This window comes from Pagrus pagrus (assembly GCF_965226575.1).
Source record: "Pagrus pagrus genome assembly, chromosome: 5".
NCBI lineage: Eukaryota > Metazoa > Chordata > Actinopteri > Spariformes > Sparidae > Pagrus > Pagrus pagrus.
In genome coordinates this window covers 28,006,683-28,022,831 of record NC_140189.1, presented here as the reverse complement: position 1 = coordinate 28,022,831, position 16,149 = coordinate 28,006,683, and the positions used below count along the sequence as shown (strand labels likewise).

The window sequence follows — 16,149 nt, the reverse complement described above, 5'->3', positions numbered from 1 at the left end:
CTCATTGTCAGGTCGACAAACACTGATGCTTCCAACCTCCCCCGTGCTGTTGAACAAGTTGCTTGCCGTTTATGGATGTTGGCTACTTGTGCAGAAAAAAATCTGTTAAGTATACAGGACACTGCTGGGAAGTAGCAGTGTCCTGATTCCCGATTCCAACATTTTAAGCATTTTCAGAGGCATTACCCTAGACAAATATACCTGATATTTGCTATTTATTTATATTCTGCACTTTCACATGATGTGTCATTTTTAAATGGACAATCTAAGCTGAATGTATTATCTAGAATGGTAAAAGGAATACGTTGATCACACTTGAAAAAAGTGACAAACCGACAGTCAGAAGGAGCTTCAAAAAGGAACTTCTGGATGTTCCTAACTATCCACTCTTTTTTCCTCTGACAGGACCCTACCCACCAGATCTTAAAAGCAGTTGTGCTCTCAGCTCAAGTACAAGTTGTGCTGCTATTACTGTGTTTGTAAATTATTGAGGTTATGCAGGCACAGGATCTGCTTTATATAATACAAAGGCCATCAACATGTGGGTTGAAAGGGGACATATTACCATGAACATCTGATTCTGGACAAGTGCCAGGCAAGGTGTGAATTATGGCCACCTGGACGATGAACTGCGCAAAGTCTGTTGCTGACAAGAAGTTAGATCAAAGTATAGCCTCAAACACAAGGAAGCCTAATTTATGCATGCAGGGACAAAAACAGACTACATAACTCCTGTTTATTCAATAATCTGCCTCTCGTTAATGGTCACATAACATGAAGGCCAAATCTTTGTCTTAATTCTGAAATATTTCCCATTGTGTCTCCAGTCCAGACTAGAGAAGGGAGCCAGCAGGCTTACATAGTGCTCCCTTATGCATGAGCAGCCATGTTCACACCTCAGTATGGCTGTCAAATCTACCATCCCCTACCCGCACGGCACACACTGACACCCCTTCAGCAGGACCGGACGGACCTGGCTGCCAGAGGATGAAGGGAGAGTGTGGGAGGAAGAAAGAGTGTGAGAGAAAGGAAGTACAGCAGGATCCAAGGACACAAGCACATCCAGGTTTTCTATATCAAACAACAACCAGTCCCCAGGAGGAGCAGCAAGCCAAGAACACCCCCATGGACTACCTTGTTCATTTATTTGAATCAGATGCAGTGTTTCTGGCAGTTATCCTTCCTCTGTGTGCTCTGCAAAAAATGCCATCTACAAGTGTAATAGCGGCTTTCCAGATATGCAATCCTGCAAACACCTAATATAACATGAGATGCAATGTAGGACCGGAAAAAGCAATCATGTGTAAAGGGCTGCGCAGACAAAACATAAAATGCAAGCAAGGAACAATTTACAAACCAAATTAGCCTTGAGTCAAAGGACGTGCAGAGGGCTCTGGCTTGTGATTCAGGGTAACGGGTCAGACAGACGACAGTATTAGTTGGCTGACTTCCATTAGTGCCAATCTTTCACCTGTGTCTATTGCTATGTGATTGATTATGTACAAAGTCACAGGGCTATCGGATAAATAAAGACATCTTCACGTAGACTAACAGGGCTTTTCCATACACATGTGCTGGCTCGCCTTGACTCAACACGTCAGCCCAGCACGGCAGGGATTTGCATTTCCACAGCAACAATAACTAATGACGCGATTGTCTTGAATAATGGTCAACAAAGCGTCTGTAAATACTCTTCCTGACTACAGCATCATCAAAGAATAGCCGCTAACAAAGCTCCGCTAATTTGGTGTTACACAATTCATTTTCTATAAATTCTTAAAACCAAAAGCCCCCCATTATTTAGTTATTTAAAAGCTTTTGATATGAAGCAGCAAAATCAGGAAATGCTTGGTCTTGAAACAGATGAAAACTAACATAATGAAATAATTTAAGAAAGCAGATATCGTCGTCAGGCTGGCCAGTGGTTGAGACGCCACCTCAGCCCGCTTGGAGGCAGGGCAGGCATGCTTTGACCCCACTCCGGAGAAGGTCCATCCCGGCATGACTCGCCTCAACTTGGCATAGTTAAACTGGTAATAGAACAGCAAATCAGCCCGGCATGGTTTGAGTTGACGAGGCCAAAAGTGCCAGTGGACAAGCCCCACAAGCAAGCTCTGGGTCTCAGAGATGAACCCAAAAAGACATGTTGGCACCCACACACATAATTCATACTGAATAAAATGAGATTCTATATAAAATGAGGAAGTAGTCAATGCCCTGGGGTCCTGAAGATAAGAAAAGAACTATTGAGTGGCCATTGATTTAGTGGAGGATTCACTGTAAAATATAATGAGGGTCAGAGCGTGGCGCCCACTTCATTTTTGAGCAGTTACGTGATCGCAATGCTCATCCTAAAAATAGTGAGTGAGAGGCCACATAAGAAATGCTAATGTAAGGAAAAATAGAAGTGATTGCATTATCTGTGCCTCATTGTCAAAGGTCAAAAGAAGCCGTTCAATGCCAATGATGTTAGCAAGTAAAGCAAAAGTGGCCAAGAGTCAAGTGCCAGCATGTCAATACCCAACAGTAGGTTCATCCTTGATGAAAAAGCATCAGCTACAAAATGTGAATGGAGATCAATAAAGCAAACATCCAACGCTCAATTGAGCTGAATCTCATTGCTCAAACAGAAATAATTGGTGCATTAGAGAATTGAGCGAGCCTGAAACTTTACATTAAATTATGCTCCAAATTAAATTATGCACACATTGTGAAATGAGCACAGGGTGGGACAAGGGGGGGAAAGGTGCGTCACTGAGAGCAGGGGGAATGTAAGACTGCATTCATCTACTGCCAAACTCCCAATGATGACTCTGGTCTGATGACACTGCGTCCTGTCACACCATCTCACTATTCAGTGACTGTCCCCGCTTTGTCACAGTCTGCATGCTGTTAGCTGAACAGACACACTGGGTAACAAGAAAATTACAAGGCCGTGCACATTGTAATCCATCAACAACAGTAACTTTCTGACAGCAATGCTTCTGAAACTTTGTAAAACTAACTCTGTATCAGAGAGGTGTTAATTCAACTCTGGTCATTTCTGGAGCTGTAGTCTGTGGTGCAGACTGCATTATAATTCTTCTACATAAGATAACGAGGGTGGACAAACAACTAGTACAAGTTTACAATTGTAATGTAATATTCATTGACTATTGCATTCAATTATATTAAATTTATACAGCTGTTGGTAGTTTTCCATTCACTCATTGTAAACAGCCTGATACTGAAACACTTAGTGAGTACGTGACTTCAACCACAGTGCAATCTACCCTGTCAAATATAATATTAGCTAACTTGACAACTGTCAATATGATATGATGGACGTTAAGTCACAGTAAAATAAAACAGAGCTGCACAATTATTTCATAATTTTGTGTAATATATATTGAACAAGGCCCAACACAATTTTCAGAGCCCAAGTTGAAAACTTATTTGTTTTGTTTGACCAAAAGTCTGAAAACCCAGCACGTGAAATGATATAAAACAATGAATAGCAGCAATTTCCACATAAAGTTGTATGGGGTTTGGTTGGTCATCGATTCTTAGAAGATCGAAGCAGAAAAGGCACTGTTTGTAAATTCACACGAGAACTAAACATTTTGCCATTTATGGTCTGAGAGTCTATAAGAGAGCATACAGTAAATAGTTCTGGCTCTCGGGACCACTCTGGACTGCAATGTGTATTCGAACGCTCCCATCTTTATTTGCTGTTGAGGTTTGAGGTTTGAAGCATGGCTCCCACAGCGGACATGTATCTCCAGATTGTGATGTGATGCACGATTAGTGGGCATGATCATTTTTGCACCACAATTTTCATTTTCACTGAAAAAACCTTAAAATGATTGTGATGATGTGACATCTGTTGGGGGGTCTGTACCAAGCAAACATGTTTTCTTACATCTGAAAAACAAGAATGGTAAACAAGGGCATCTCTGCTGCACTACAGTACTCCATTACAATGCTCTCTCGTCACATTTTTTCTTTATTAAAAGATTGCAGCTTCTGGGATTTGGCACTTGAGGATATTCCGATTTCAGTAATTTTTCGATTGACTGTGCAGACCTGATGTCAAACAAGTTATTTTGACAAGCATCTCTGATCAAACAGCAAATAAAGATGAAACCATGATGCGCAGTGGAAAAAGGGCTTGTGACAGGAGTTGTGACAACAGCACGGCGGGAATTATTCACCCCGACACAAATAGATATTGTGGTCAAACTAAATCGATGCTGTATTTTTTTCTTACAAAAGGTGCTGAAGCAAATTGGAAAACAGTAAGCCAAAAAAAAAAAAAAAACAGTAGATTGAGCTTTGTTCGGATCAGCCTGCTCTTGCAGTTTTGTAACTTGGGTACACTGGGAGAAAAAAGCTAATTCAGTAAGGAATGCAGAGCTGTGCCATTAAGCTTCAAAAAAATCCACTTAGAAAATCTACTTAAACACATTTAATGAGGTGTGAGGGGGCTGTGTGAAGAAGAGAGAGCACTGGGGACCTATGCTTGTACTTCTTTATGTCCTACACATGTACTAATAATACTGCACTACACTGAGAAAGACAGATTCCTTGTTAAGTCCATGTTCCCATTTGACCTTTGTATCCATTTCATGTAATTCTCTGGGTAAAGAAAAAGGAACCAGGCTGCAAACCGTTTAATTTCTGTATTACATGAGAAGCGTGGGCTGTATGTGTGTGAGAGAGAGTGGCTCAGTCCGTTATCATATTCAACAACTTAACAACATCTGCCCCAGCTGCATCTTATCTCTCCTATCAGGTTTTATGATGCCGCTCTCAGCTTAAGTGGATTCATCACAGGTCAACCTTATCTGCTGCTTCACACAGAACCTATTAGCAGTTTTTCCCTCTCACAACATACAGTACAGGAGAAACTGTAACAGTGAAAGTCCCGAGAGAAGATCTATGACAGAATAAATGTCGGCTTAAACATCGAATGATATCCTGAGAGTAATGGAATGAATGAATGCCTAACCTCCAGTACACTGTTTCGAGAAATGTTGATGACAACAGTAAAAACAGCCTAACTGCAACATAAAGTTGCTATTATGACGGGCTGAATAGAGGTGAGTGATAAATGTTTGAATGCACGGGGAGCGATGCATGCGTTGAGTCAATGCTGTTAGTCACTGCAGTACTCTATCTGGCACTCGCCTCTCTTTCATTCTCTCCATCTTTCTTGTCAGCCCACTTGCCTGTCCTCTTCCAGCATGCTCACTCTGTCTCACTAATTGTAACTCTCTCAGTTTTGATTACACATCCAAGTGCTCATTGCCGAGGCTGCAGAGAATAATCAGAGGCTACCATTATCTTTTGAGGAAAATATAGCACAGAGACACATTAACGTCAAACCAAAACTAAACGTTTGTCACTACAATGACTGTTAGAAGTTCTCACCTCTTTGTTGCATTTCCTGTGACACAAACGATTTCTTAATAAAGCCATTTCACATGTGCTAATTTGTCTAATTTCAGCATAAAAGATGCTTTGTTTTAATTTTGTGTAATGGATATTAAATACATATTTTAATAATAAATAATAATATTTAATATTTTTAATCACAGCCAGCTTACTCCATACATTAACTCCATAATGTGTCACTGGAAATAATGTTCAGCATTTCATACCATTAATTACACTGCACCTTTAGCCTAGAATTAAACAGCTCTAATCTATGGTAAGACATACGCAAACGCAGGAGAATGATTATAATGGCGCTTAATAACATTGAATGTGGGAAGTGCAGGAAGTGAGGCACACAGGACTCCGTTTGGTTTGTAGTCCGTTTGAGGCGTCAACCACGACGACGTCTTTGCTATTGGTTGTGGCTGAAACTTGGTTGGTCAAAGTTCACCAAAGCTGAACTCCAGATGCAAATGTTTTATTCTCTCCTTTGCACGCATAGAATAGAAGTGAACAGGAGCTAAATAATCACCACTGTTGATTTTGTGTATGTGTTACTATAGCCTTAATATTTTTAGTCTTCCAGTAACTATTGCTAGGTTGCCATTGGTAACCATTTTGAGTAGTTGTCAACCAATTCTTCATGGCCTTTGGTTGCCATGAGTGTTAAACCACTTTTTACAAAAAACAAGACAGCAAACAGGAAAGTATGTACCCCAAAATTAATATTTTTAGCATTGATATTTAAATATTGTTGTTAAATATACAGTTGGAATGCCACATTATCTGTTTTAGAGACAATAACAAAAGTAAAAAAAAAATGTAAATGTGCAAAATGATTCAACTTACACAGAACCATGAACCTGAACAAAAACAAGAAATTTGTGAATTCTTGGGAGGTGAAGTATCGTAGCATCTTTGAGACGGATGGAAAATTATACTGCAAAGCATGTACAGCATACACCTCATAACTGACACATCAAGTTCACTAGTTCAAGGTAGCACATCCCGCAGAACCACATGGCTTGACAAACACTGGAGCCTAAACCAATATAGCTGGCAGCTAAACTACATACCGAGGTGGAGGCTGCAAATCATTCAACTTCTATGACATTTCAAAATATTAGGCAACCATGTTTTCAGTTTCACAACCAGAATGTGATGCCTGGTTACTGCCTGGCAACCACTTTTAAAAGTTAGTGTGGATCCCTGCTCTATTCATCTAAATATCTAAGAAATACAATTAACAGGTCAGAGTACATTATCACCAGTACATCCGTAGTTAAATATTTTCTGGGGGCGACCCAGCAGCTCACCTGATAGACCGCATACCATGTATCATGGCTGAGTCCTTACCGCAGTGGCCCAGGTTCAATTCCAGCATGGAACCCCCTCTCTCTCCCCTCCCTTTCCTGTCTCTCTTCAGTTATCACCATCATAATAAAGCAGCCATAAAAAATTTAGTTTTTGTGTTGGGTGGCTACATGGTTTATCAATACTTTGAGGCTACCAAATCAAGGAATTGAATCTATAACAGAAGTTACCTCCATCATGGATTCACCAACACTTGACATAGTCTACAGACAACATATCAGAGGCCACTCTCTCCACTGTCCGCTGCCACAGTGATGAATAGCCCCACAGGGTAATAATAGTCCAACTTGAACTGAGGGCTGATCCTAAGGAGCTGCTGTGGATAGGCAAAGGCTCATTGTTCCACTAGCATCCCTGCAGCTGTTCGAGACACAGAGTGTACTGTACCACAGGCTGGTACTGGCCTACATTACACTGTGTCCCTCGACAATGGGGAGGAGGGGAAACTCATCTAGACCTCGCACTGGGAGCTGCTTCCTCAATCATTTGGTCGCCTCAAAAAGCCACAGACAGATATTGTAACACCCATCGCCTACTGACAAACGATTAAAATGCCAAAAAAACAGGAACATCTTATGACTAGATAACAGGTGGCCATGAGATAAAAGGCCTTCACTCAAGCTACAGTACAGTACAAGCTATGCAAATCATTGGTAGGAAGACCTGTGGGCAGTCTATTTCAACTATTGTTTCACATGGCAGAAGGTTAAAAAAAAAGGGTACACAAATGTGGCCGTAGACATCTCAACAGGAAATGCATCAAGTCACACCATGCTGACAAAGGTCTGTGGTCATTTGTGGTTTTGGGGCATGCTGTTCCTCAAAACAGAAACAGACTATACAGAAGACAAGAACAAAGTCTAAAATTTCCACAACAACCCTGGGAGCAAGTTTTACATTCACTTGCCAAGTTATCTTTTAACATGGTTTACAGTCTCAAAGCATTCATTTACTGAGGCTTTCTTTTGGTTTTTAGATTACATGTTACTCCACCTTCTCCTTAGGGTTAGGGTTGAACTTTGTCCTTATAACTACCATCCTCTCGACAATTTAGCTCAGTAAGTCTTGGAGGGACAAAAAAGAATAGGGTTCTTATGGAGACAACCTCCACACTTTTAAGACCAGGAAAACGGAGCACGTTTTCCAGCAGCAGCCTAGTCACACTTTAATCTATAATTAAAGAGAATTTAAAGTAGTGTAGCCATAAATGGAGTATGGTTTTTCCAGCCAAGTGCACACACTCTCTGTACTCTGTTTCTGTGTCCGTGTGTGCGACAAATCACCAGATTCAGCTACTTAGATGAAGGCGCTTGATCCAGCTGCTTTTTCTATGTAGCCTATGACTTAACTTAACTGCACTACAACGGCTTTCATTCCCACCAGCATGTTTGGCAGAGAGCCATGCAATGCCAACAAAAAGGTATTACAGTCCTCCTAATGCTGACAAGCTTTAAAAATCTCCATCTCAGCTACAGCCTTACTGATGACATTATCTTTAATAATGTACCCGGCCACAAAGGCTGTAATTGCTATTCAATTAATTATCCTTAGACATTGTATAGGAGGGCAATGAGACTAATGACAAAAATCAATGTGGCTCTTTCCTTCCCCCGCTCAGAGGGCATGGTTGATTTGGGGTTGGATTTTCTCACCAAGCGTTTCCTCCCACTGAACTGTGACCACTTTTAAAAGACTCATTTCTCTCCCTGTGACTGAGAAATACCACCTGCCTCCCTTGGAGTTTTCCGTGGAGATAATAATTGTAGGCTGTTGCTTAACCTAGGTATTCGCACGAGCGAATATGTTGGTGGGGGCATGTTCACACGTCTTCCAGCGCTCGCTAAATCCTCACATGGACCTCATTCCTCTTCTCCGTGACAGAGACAACGCTATCGTTTCAGGTGACAATGAAAAACTGGTATGATGAAAACATCACAGATGCTGCCTTTCTACTTCTCTCTCCGTGCTCAGACAGAGAGTGAGACAAAAAAAAATCATCCCCACACACATCTCAGCATTCTCTTCACATCTCACTGCGAATGCTCTCTGGGTAATGCTAGAGCTGGAGCATGGCACAGAAAATCTCTGGATGAGCCTTTATACATATATGGATGATGAGGATGCATTTTGAGTGCCGCTAGCCTGGCGAGGATACGTGGGTCAGGCAAGGGAGGAGCGATGTGAGGAGAATTCAAAATAAATGAAGCATCCTGAATTATTTAGCGGTACAAACTGAGAATTCAACCTAGCTTTTAAAAGGAAAAGTGGAAAATTGCCACAAAAAGCCATCCACAGTCCCCTTGTATCCAACGTGACCCGCCCACTCCTATGTTAACCACTACAGGAAGCCTGAAAGAGTCTGTCCATTAGGGGGAGAAAGAGATGGAGAGGTGCAAAGAGGCTACAGGTCCACCCCCCTGATTTCACTCCAGCTTCTTGGGTTTGAGTCACGCAGGGCTTTCCGTACTCCCCCACTATATTTCATCAGCCCGCTATCCCACAGCCCGCTGTTTATTCCCTCACACTGCCTCCCTCCCTCCCTCCGCACACTAAATATATTTATTATCCTGCTGTGTGTTGCAGATGAGCTCCTTTGGCTGGGTTTCCATTACTGGGCAGAATGCAGGAGACCAGACGGAAAGAGAGAGGAAGAGAGGAAGAGAAAGAAATCAGAGTAAGCAATTCTGTTCGCCAGCCAGTTCGCAGTGCAAGACTAATGGCGGCAACACTGAGCACGGCTCTAATCAATACGCATCTCTCCTAATCAAACAGACCTGATAAATCAACTGGCCCTACATGCCTTGTATGGACTGTGGCCTTCAGATGTACTCTTACCCTAATCCCAAAAGTGACAACTCTGTCCGAGGACTCTTGCGTCTCATCAGTGAATAAAAGCCACCAATATGTTCCCAACAGGTGCTACTAGCGGCTCACAGACGTGGATATATAAAAGCATCATGACCTGAATGCAAAATAGCAAAAACATTTGGAGAATTCTGAAGCACAGTAGATAATGCAGCAACATCAAAATACAGAAATGGAAAAAAAGCATGAGCTACATTTGGCGTAACTGAAAGCTTATAATGCTGGAAATTAGAATCATTATCCTAACACTTGCAGGTCAGGTGGAAGAACTGTATTGTACTGCAGCAGGTAAAAAAAAACAACATCCTCTTTTATAGCTGAGCAGAACATTAGCCTCCCCTGGGAAGACTGATGGCAGATAAAGTCTCTAAAAAATATATTTAACCTTGTGTGTTTAAGTTGGCAAAAGATGTTCGCACAAAATCACCTTAATGTGCAGGTGTGCGTAGTCTGTTGTGAGAGCTTGTGTATACATCTCAGACCTGCCGGTGCTCTTAGCTGACCCGAGAAACAGGTTTACAGAGCCCTGGGGCTTCCAAATGCATTTGATGTGCAATCCTTCACACACACAACAACACCTCCTGCCAGGTGAGGGTCTGCTGACTATTGCCTGGGTCACAGACAAGTAGAGACTGATCTGAGACTGGCAGGCCGAGGTGCATCAGCTTGCAGCAGGAAGAGTAAGGAGATAGGTAGAGGACGGCAGAAGGGTGAGGGGGGAAGCCCTACTGAGAAAGAGGGGGACCACAGCGGTGCTGCACCCTGAGCACACTTGCACTTCAAAGCTATATCAGGCCACAAGAAAAACACTCATGACATCAAAGCAGACGTTCTACATTATGGAAATGAAATGTGCAAATGCCATGACATCACTGGAGTGTTTATGAATCAAAATGAAAATCTGTAGGCTGGAATCTCCTCACAGTGCTTTGATTAGAGTACACTGTGACATATTTTAACATGCTACTGAGACTAAAGACATAACATTATTCAAGCATCTACAGCTTATGCCTAAAGAACCCCAAGAGGCTTCCATTAACATGCAATCCTTGTTTAATGTGTCTGACACTAGATACAAATTTACCTCAATGTAACACAGTAAACATTAATTACAGCCATAAGACAGTCGAGTTAACGTGACGTTTTCAAATTTTTTTAAAGTCATATTACCATGGGCATATAATAAGAACTTGATACATCTTGAGAAGCAAGGGCCAATTCATTCCCGTAGAAATTGCTCAGCTGCACATGGAGACAGAAAAGTTTGACGCCCGGTATAATATTAGAAGGAGTTCTGCATAGCTTTCGCACTGTGGGCACCATAGAGTGTGCACACCAGTAGTGTTGCATAGCCTATGTGCAAAACCCTGTGTCAGCGCTGAAGAAAGGTCTGGCTGCACAAATTCTCATTCTGCCATAGGGGGAAAAAAAAACACTCTAGTTTGTTTGCATGTCTTTAAACCAATCTCAATAATCTTTTATTTAAAAAATCATCTCATTTAAATGAAGATGCAGTGACGGTGTTCCTGCAAAACAGTGTCAAGGGAAACTTGTTTTGCATGTGGGGGGAGGTGGGCAAAAGTAAAAGGAAACAACTGCTAGAATGTTTCTGTCTGTGCTGTTAGCAAACAGGTTTGTGTCTACAGTAACTTGCCAGTTTCAGGATTCGGGTTGCTAGCTTGGAGGTTGTTGTTGTTTCACGTAGCGATAAGGGTCAGACTAGCACACTTGAGACTGAGCCGGCCAACTTTGAGTTTAGCCATCCGCTAACTTGAAAGGATGATTTAAGTCTGTTCAGGCCAGTGTGCATCACATGATGTTATAATTGCACAGTTTGATCACTATGTCAAATTGGTTTCAAAGCCTGGCGTTCATCCTAAGGGCTGACAGATTATGCTTGAAGTAATTATTATTTCTTTAGGTTGCCAGCAGCTAACGATTATTTTCATCATCATCAATCATCAATGAATCTGCCGATTATTTTCTCAATAAATCTTTATGTATGCAAAATGTCGTAAAATTAAGTCCATGGATTTCCGTTTACTGTTACATAAAAAGCAGCAAATCCTCACAACTAAGATGATAGAAGTAGAGAGTGCTTGGCATTTTTGCCTAAAAAGGGAATTAATCGAGTAAATGGCTGATTGTTCTATTATTGCATAATCCAAACACAAAGCGATTCCGTTTGTGTCAGCATGACCATTTCCTGCCTTTGTGCACAGGGTATGAGCACCTGTCGAGCTTCCAACCTTGTATGGACTTAACTCCACCATTGAGCAGGAAGAGTATTTGCTTGTGCATTACAACAGAGTCAAAATAGAAATCAGAGACTTCACACGTATGATTTCACCCAAGCTAGTGAGTAGGAGGAGGCCTACTAGTTACCATGGTGCAAAAAAAAAGATAGTAAGGTGCTGCCAGGGTGATGGTGTTGTCATGTGTTGGTGCTGTTCTCCTTGCAGTCAAGGCAGGGGCTCCCACAATGAATACTATCACATTTCCGCCAGGCTCCACCTCTCACTGATCATACTGCTGCCTTCAAGAGCTTGAACGAACATCAAAGGCAGCTGTGTGATTTTGCATTCCTGTCAGAGCATTACAACCTCTGGAGCGTCCCCCCTCTGATGAAAAGCCGAGCCCCACTCGTTCCCACAGCCATCTTTAATGATTTTCCAAAGACACACTCCGGGTTTAGTGGCACAGTGCACCATAGTGGAAGAGTCAAGTGAGACCCCCTCCTCCTCTATCTTTCTCGCTCTTCATGATGCACGTGTACCTCCCGTGGGCAAGTGGAGGGTGGTGTGAATCAGGAGGCAAAGAGCCAGAGCCTGAGATAACGGCAATGTGTGCATCAATGACAGTGTGGCTGGCTGCTCTGCACAAAATATTATTTACAGCTCACACTGAAGAGAAATTACAGGAGCAATCTTCTCCAGAAGCAGGAAAATCAGCTGACCTGGCAACACTTTGAGAGGGGCCAGGAGGAGGGTCAGGCACTATAATTATTATATTGCTTCCCCTTATTCACTGTCGGTATCTATACTGCTCACATAGCCTGTGGGGGATTCAACCCACTGGTGACAACAGGTTACTGGTGCATAAGAAGATGATAAAGAGGCAGTAAAGGCGGGTTAGCATTTATAAACCCGGCCTTGCGGACGGTTACTCCACTTTCAACTAGCCCACTCATGACTGATTAATGTATTAGAAGGGCAGTGAAACCAATGGATGGACTTTAAAAGGGTAAGCATTAAATTGACCAATCGTGAAATATGATGTCAAAGCAGTTCATGCTGGCAAAACACCAACTTTTTAAATTGAACCAAATCCAGAAGCTGAATACAAAGAAACATTAGAGCAAAGAGATATGGATTAGCTGAGCGAAAGGAAATAGTTTAACCGACTATTTTGATAATCAAGACATTGTTTAAGTAATTTTTCAAGCCAGAATTGTAAAAACATGTAATGGTTCAAGCTGATTAAATATAAGGATTTACTGCCGATAGTAAATGAAGAGTTGAGTTTTGGACAGAAGCGATTTGAAGATTTCACTTTGAGCTCCGTGAACTTGTGATGGGCATTTTTCACAATTGTCGACGTTTTATACGCTCATTGATTAATGAATTAATCGTAAAAATGATTGTTAGTGGCAGCCCTATGAGAGCATAGAGGGGCGAGCGTAATCAGAAACAACTATTATGCATCCACAGGAAGGCTGCGTAAGGACTATAATCATAAATCTATCCGTTTAATATTTTTCCATGCAGTCAAAATATAGTAGACAGTTTTCAGATGTCTTATTTTGTCCAAGAAAAAGTCCAAAATCGAAATATAGTCCATTTAAAATTAAATAAAAACACAAGAAAAAGCAAATCCTCAAATCTGATCAACTATACCTAGTGATATATGTTGCATTTTAGCGTGTTCGGCTGTATATTTGTTGTTGATTGATTTTCTGCCAATGAATCGATTGGTGCTGAAGGTTACACAGGGAGAGACATATATTTTGGTGCAGGTCTTTGTGCCTTTAAATAGGGTGCCCATTTTTAGCATCTGGGACCCCAGAGAACAGTAGCCCCATTCCTCCAGAGACAGGTAGATGCTGTTTTCCACACATAGGTGAGACACAGTTTTCCCTCCATGTTTGATGAAACGCTTGGTAAGGAGGTGACCGTACATGGTGGAAAGCAACAATTCCCGTATGCGAGCGGGAAAAGTGTAATTTAATGACTCTGACTTTCGCTAACACACCATCAACTCACATCTGTCGTGACTTCCTGGTTGGGGAGAACTTGGCTAACTAGCAGTTGGAAAGAACTTGGCTAACTAGTAGTTAGCAAAAAACCGGTCTGACTTACAGGAGAAATGGAGTGAGACCACAGCTGCGTGGTGTTGTCAGGCAGTTTGAAGTAACAGTTTGTTGTAAGCTAGGGGCACTTTCTCACGCGTTTACGGAGAAAAATGGCAACGGGAAATTTACTGCATTTAATGCCCGCTTACATTGTTTTAACGGCAGAATCACGGCCGTTAAGAACGTTAGCAGGAGCAGCGGGGTGTCATGAGCTAACGAATCTGTATGTGCTGGTGGTGTTGATGCCAGGCGTACATACCAAACGGTTCAGTCTTCTCCGTAGCATCTTCGTCTTTATCTTCTTGGGTTTTAGCAACACTGATGAACTCTTCTGATTCAACAGACGCCTCCGGGCTCTGCTTCAGCTTCTCCGGGGGGGGGGGATAACTTCACATGTATGTTAGTTTACCTGCTAGCTCCTTTAGCTATCTATTCTCTACTCTACCGTTAGTTCTAGCTATATGAAATGCCGCAGCGACGCTACATCGTTTCCATTTTGTTTGATTTCGGTATCTTCGCACCATTCGCATTCTCACCCCCCTGAATATTTTCCGCGTTGCGGTGTACTAGTCGCGCTTCCCTCTGCTCAAGGCTGAAACGGTCCCTGACATTTCTCTCCGTGCCCTGTTGCTTAGACTCGTACAAATCATTTGTCGCTCTCGAGTCTTCCTCCGCGTTGACTCGGAAACTGCCGCTGACACACTGAAAAAACTTCACTTCCCTCTTCAGTCCCTCTGCACAGGTCGCCTCACCTCCCTGTCAAACAATTTTTTTTTTTTTTTTTACTCCAGCAAGCCCCGCAGCAACCCACAAACGTTCCCACGTTCACAAGCTCCACCCGGCGAAGGTGCGGCGACTTGCGCTCAAACTGAATTCTGGGTAATGTGGTCTTAATGGGTTTTTTTTTTAGAATTGGAGGCTTTGCTGTTTTTCCTGCATGTTCTGTGGAGGAGATTAGCGTGAGAGAGGTGACAGTGTGTGATTACACTCCGGGGATCATTGAGCAGTGAGGAGAAGCCTCGTATGAGTTTCTTCTGTGGATTTTCCACACTGACAGCCAGTCTCTTATAATACAATGATGGATAATAAGCTTAAGGTGGATATTATACACATATCTCAGCACAACTCTAATGCAGCTGTTATATATAGGCCACAACAGCTAACCTCATATGTCCTCAGCATATATTTTCCATAAAATGAGCAGGTCTGTTTTGATGATGTTTGTACATAGGACTGTACCCTAGCCTTTAGAAATCTTCTTTGTTGTGTATATATTGATAATCTAACAATAATAATGATAACAATAATTGCAAACAGTTCCATATCTGTAATATTTCAACTTCATGACCTGCCAAGGGACGACAGATGTTATGTATAATATTGTACATGGTCCCTCTACAAATACAATCAGTTAAATAAACGTACCTTCTCAGAGCCGAATAATTCGACCCACCCATATTTTTCAATTTTTCTGTGCAACATTACTCAATATCTGCCGATATCTGCCTCGTATGTGTGTGTATGTGTGTGTGTATATATATATACCGTATATAGCGAGATATAGATAAAGATATCAATATATATATAGATATACTGATATCGATATAGATATATATGCACATATACTGACGTCAGAATCAGCTTTGGCCAAGTATGTATGTGTACACATATATGCTACACTATATTGTGCATACCATACTTTTAATGCAAATATTATATTATATTTTACATATTTTATACTTACTTTTATTCCTTTTAAGCTTTTCTCTATTTATATTTTCTTATAATTTCTTTATAGTATGGTATTTCTATTCCAGAAGGAGTAATTGTAATTTGCCCAATTTACACCAATGGGATCAACAAAGTATTTCTGATTCCGATAATAAGCTCAGGAGGTAGAGTGGGTCGTCCAGTAATCAGTCGGTCGCTGGATCGATCCCCCGGCTGCACATCAAAGTATCCTTGAGCAAGATGCTGAACCCCAAATTGCTCTTGATGAGCAGGTCGGCACCTTGCATGGCAGCCTCTGCCATCAGTGTATTAAAGTGTGTGTGAATGGGTGAATATGACCCAGTATGACCCGATATGAAGTGTTGTAAAGCACTTTGAGCGGTCAGTAGACTATAAAAAGTGCATTTACC

General features: G+C 41.8%; 1 protein-coding gene across 7 annotated transcripts in view; it reads right to left on the bottom strand.

Annotated features, from left to right (window-relative positions):
• atp11c (ATPase phospholipid transporting 11C (ATP11C blood group)) overlaps positions 1–14,859 on the bottom strand; it is a 47,808-nt gene extending 32,949 nt beyond the window's left edge. For all 7 annotated transcript variants that reach the window (XM_084353279.1, XM_084353282.1, XM_084353283.1 and 4 more), the window contains exon 1: positions 14,268–14,859. In XM_084353279.1, coding sequence (XP_084209405.1) covers positions 14,268–14,294 — 27 coding nt within the window. In that variant the 5' untranslated portion in view covers positions 14,295–14,859. The remainder of the gene's footprint in view (positions 1–14,267) is intronic.
• Between the last annotated feature and the right edge of the window lie 1,290 nt (positions 14,860–16,149).